We start from the raw sequence: 4,770 nt of genomic DNA on the forward strand, positions 1-4,770 counted from the left end.
TTTCAAATTTCAAATTTTAAATTTCTCACTCTAATTACATTAAATTAATAACATTAGAATAAAAATTAAAATAAAATTAATACAAATTATAAGGTGATATAATTTCACATATTTATTTAAATTAACGATTATAACTTTATATAACAAAAAAAATATCTCTTAATTAATAATTTATTTAAAATAATTGATTAATAATTTTGAGTTCTGACTATAAAATTTTAATTAATTTTGTAACCGTGGTTTCCACGGGTTATAAACTAGTTATTTATAAAACGAAAACACTAATAACCAGAACTTAATCCTCTAGGAATTATCATTTATTTTATATAGTTGGCATCGAAAAAACATCTTTTTCTCCTTTTAAATGAGACAATACAACATCTACTCAAAACCACCATACCCGCTCATTTCATTGCAAACGAAATGCCCTTCTCGATGCTTCCTGCTAACTCTTTCTTTGCCATTTCCAATCCAACCCTGTTAATTACAACAAATTGATCGCTATCAACGCTCTGGACATAACATGTCATCATTCCAAGCACCATCTACATCAACATCAACATCAGATGTTGATGCCGACAGTTTTGACCATCTACTAGTGATGCTCTCAGCTCTACCATCCGCATCAACATCATTTATTGATGTTGACCAGATCAGTTGTTGATGATGACTGCTGCAGTTGACAACATCAACAACTAATACAACAGTTAGCATCAACAACTACTGATGTTGATGCTGACAGCTACGGCAGTTGAGACAGCATCAACAACCAATATTGATGGATATAAATCCAACGAATTGGAACCAAGAATGTAAAATAAAAGTAGCATTGGCCAATGTTGACCTTTCAAATTCATTGAGGAGACCAAGAGGGTATATCTCCTCTATGCCATTACGACCGAGCCTCACCTTCGATGCAAAGAACGGTAGTTCTGTAACCTGCAATAAAACACAAAAAGTTTTCTAGGGCTACTTCTGTTGATCACAATGAGGGCATTTACGTCTTTTGCGCAAACGAGAGAACATGATTGAGTGTCTTTGTCCTATTTAGTCCAGTCCAGTCCAGTCCAGTCCTAAATAATTTAAGAAATGGCGGTGGAATATGACGACGTACCACAGAAGGTACAAAAGCACATTTAATAACATCCGCATCGCCTCTCAACCCTCGCAAACATGCATCAGCAAATTTAACAGCGGCATATGCCTAACAATTGGATTTTGAATTATCAGATTACAAAATAACAAAAAAGAATTTGTAAATTTGAACCACAAAAAAACACCTAACCATGGAAAGAGTCGCAGATCCTGCCCCAGCTTTTGCCTGCAAAATAAACCATAAATTTGTACTATTTTACATATCAGAATACTTTTGATTTGTACAAGAATAATGTGTTACATTGTATTCGTGAATCATTAATAAAAGGTCATCAAATAGTAACCAATTTTCAAATTTGCGAATCATATAAATATCTAATGCTAGAAATGTTAATTTTCATTCTATTTGAAAAATGTTACCTCAACAACTTCAGTTCCACCATTCTGAATACGAGATGTCAGGTATGAAGTTTCTTCTGAAGTAAAAGAACATGGAGGCTTCATCTATAACAAAATATATGAGATTAAAAAAAATCAACAATCTGTTCTAAACATTTCAAGAAATTTTAGATTCTATAGTATATATATATATATGCGATGTTAACAATAACATGTTCATTTTTACATTATTACATATTTATGCAACAACGTTTTTCATTTTTACTAATTCATGCAACAATGTTGCACTTTCTTTTATCAAGTTATGTTTCACTTTTTCACTTTTTTACCAATTTATGCACTCACACAAATTGGTAAAAAAGTGAAAAACCTCCCTCGGGTTTTAATACCTGAGATAGAAGAGGTAAGATTGTAACCCCAGCATGCCCACCCACAACTGGAACATCAACTTCCCTCGGATCAAGTCCCAAAACTTCAGCCTTCAATCACAAATAAAGTCAACATAGTCAACACAAACAACGGATAAGAATTAAGATAAATAAATAACTAAATGTTACATACCACAAAAGTATTGGCTCTAACAACATCAAGCATTGTAACTCCTAAGAGTCGTCTTGGATCATAAGTCCCAGATTTTTTAAAAACTTCTGCAGCGATTGGAACTGTGGAATTTACAGGGTTGCTAATTATGTTAACAATAGCTTTAGGACAAGATTTAGAAATTCCTTCACAAAGGGTTTTAACAATTCCTGCATTGATGTTGAAAAGATCATCTCTTGTCATTCCTGGTTTTCTAGGAACACCTGCTGGAATGATGACAAGATCCATGCCAGTAAGTGCATTTTCTAATTGTTGTGGCCCGAGAAAACCACGCACCTATGTTTCAAAAAAAAATTATCAGTGGATGAATAAAATTGATATATAAATCGATGTTTGTTAAAAAAAAAAGAAGTTTGTAGCAGACTATAGCTAAAGAAACTATTGGAAAAATGATCTCCGAGATACCCAACAATCCCTCCAATGAAAATTAAAATATAGATAGAAAACTTCAAAACTAGAGAAAAACAATGGATGTCTGGATAGAAAAATCCATTATATGATAAATTGTTACAATCACAAAGACTAATCTCTCAAGCCACCCCAATTTCACCAACGCTCTCCAAACACTCCAAACTGGAGCGGAAATAAGGAAATAACCAAATACGTAAAGTATACACAAAAGCCTTGGACTCATTTTATAAGAATCTCAACAAACATTTGAGAGGAGAAAACTTACCACAGCACTGGTGTCCATGTGACTGATGTCAGAAGTGACACCAGGAGTATTAGCAACATCATAAAGATGGAGGACAGATACAAGCGGATTCATCTTCATTAATAAAGAAAGTGGCTGACCAATGCCTCCAGCTGCACCCAATATCGCTACTTTGAATCCAGGTGCTCCACCTTTTGCTCGACAATTTGCTGTTTCCAAATTACATCTTCCTTCCATCTTCAAATCATGATTACATACACACAGATATTCAAAATACCAATTCAGAACTCAAATTGAGCATAAATATCGTAAGCGATTAGGTTACGTGATCAAGAAATTTCAATTGCTTATTGTTGTATATCGAGTAAATGGTAATGAAATTGAAAACCAATGTACAATTTTGACTTCTAGAGTCAAAATTGGACTTTCCACATCCAAAATTTACGAATTTAATTAAGAGGATCAACATTTTTCCATTAGGTACAGAGTGTTGAGAAGTCTGTGTGTTTATCAAACAATTTTCCAGAATCTAAATTCTGAAAATTGAGCATCGATTTCAAAATTAACGGTCACTACGTTTGACCTCTAAAGAAAAACGGTTGTCAGTCATAACACATACAAAAAGGTAGGAAGATCATGATTCATAACTGAATAATTTAGAACTTAAAGTTACGAAATTGATTAAAGATTAATCAAACAGAAGGAAGAAGAGATATGATTGAGAAGGGAAACCTGAGGTTTATGAGGATTTAGGTGAGCTGAGATTCTAGCGATGCGTTGACTCGCATCTCCTCCGCCTTGCTGTTGCATATTATCAAGAAAACCCACAAAAAGATTTACTTTCACAAACACTGAGAGGTTGAGAGTTGAGAGTATAGAATTTCTCAAAGAGAGATATGTATAGTTGTATGAATAGAGAGATCAGGAAGAAAGAGAAGAATGATGATGACAAAAAGGTTGCTTGAACTTTGGGAAGTGTGATGAAGATTGGGGTTTATCTTCTTCCTGTCAAGAATTCAAGATCAATTATGGATTGAGGTTGATTCAATTGGAAACGTGAACGGAAGATCGAAATTCTGTGATAGTATTTGTCAATTTGCATTGATTAAGGCGGTGGAAAATGGATTTGATCGTATAAATTGGGCCTAGTCGATGTGATCTTGGGCTACTTCACTTTTTTCAAAACATCTAAATTCTTATGTGTTTTTAGAAATGTTTATCAATTTATCCGTACACAAATGTAATTTTATAAAAACATTTAGATTTAGATTAGTTGATTTTTTTACCAAAACATAATAATTAAATAAGTTGATTTTTAGGTTTTGATAAATTTTGTTTATACATATAAAACTAACAGAAAAGGTCATCTAACATATTGTTGTTTCTTTAAATGAAGGCTAAGGTGCTGTTTGTTTTTTCGAAACGAAAATTCATGAAGTCTGTGGACCACATCTGCAATCCTCTGTAGCAGAAGGGGTGGAACAAACGGCTGCAGTCCATAATAAGAAGCATGTTTGTTTTTTAACATCTGCAGTAAACTGAAATTTAAATAAACTAATTTTATAAACTGAAAATAGTTCTCAACACCGAAATTTTAATAATTCTAGTATTAAAACATTGAAAGAGTACTAAAAAGAACATATAAAAAAATAAAAATATAAAACTTTTTAAAAAAAACTTACAAAAATATAAAAAAAGCTAACAACTTTATTCTAGAAAAAAACTAATTTTAAAAAACATAAAAAAGAAAATAATAAAAAAATTAAGAAAGTATTGCAAACGATGTCTACAAAGTTTGTAAAAAATTATACATGTTAAAAAAGATGAAACCGAAACTGAAAAATATTATTAACAGAAAAGGTAAAAAAATTAAAAAAATCAAAGTTTTCTTTTTAAATCAAGTTAAAAAAATTTGTGGAAACTATAATAAGAAATTGTATCAAATCCGTAAATAAAAGCTTTTTTTAAAAAAAAGTTTAAAAAAAATAAGTTATACCAAAATTCTAAAAAAAACACTTCAA

General features: G+C 31.6%; 1 protein-coding gene across 1 annotated transcript; it reads right to left on the minus strand.

Moving 5' to 3' along the window:
* Positions 1-285: 285 nt before the first annotated feature.
* On the minus strand, positions 286-3,886 carry LOC145166883 (malate dehydrogenase, glyoxysomal-like). Its single transcript, XM_079085934.1, has 9 exons — positions 3,482-3,886; positions 2,771-2,986; positions 2,056-2,370; positions 1,884-1,973; positions 1,516-1,599; positions 1,286-1,321; positions 1,115-1,204; positions 845-939; positions 286-477 (listed from the first exon to the last, which is right to left on the minus strand). The coding sequence occupies exons 1-9, from the start codon at positions 3,557-3,559 to the stop codon at positions 405-407; spliced, it is 1,077 nt and encodes a 358-aa protein (XP_078942060.1). The 5' UTR covers positions 3,560-3,886; the 3' UTR covers positions 286-404.
* Positions 3,887-4,770: the final 884 nt, after the last annotated feature.

The sequence above is a fragment of the Lactuca virosa genome, chromosome 3 (genome assembly GCF_052849685.1).
Source record: "Lactuca virosa cultivar CGN04683 chromosome 3, Lactuca_virosa_CGN04683_v6, whole genome shotgun sequence".
Lineage (NCBI taxonomy): Eukaryota > Viridiplantae > Streptophyta > Magnoliopsida > Asterales > Asteraceae > Lactuca > Lactuca virosa.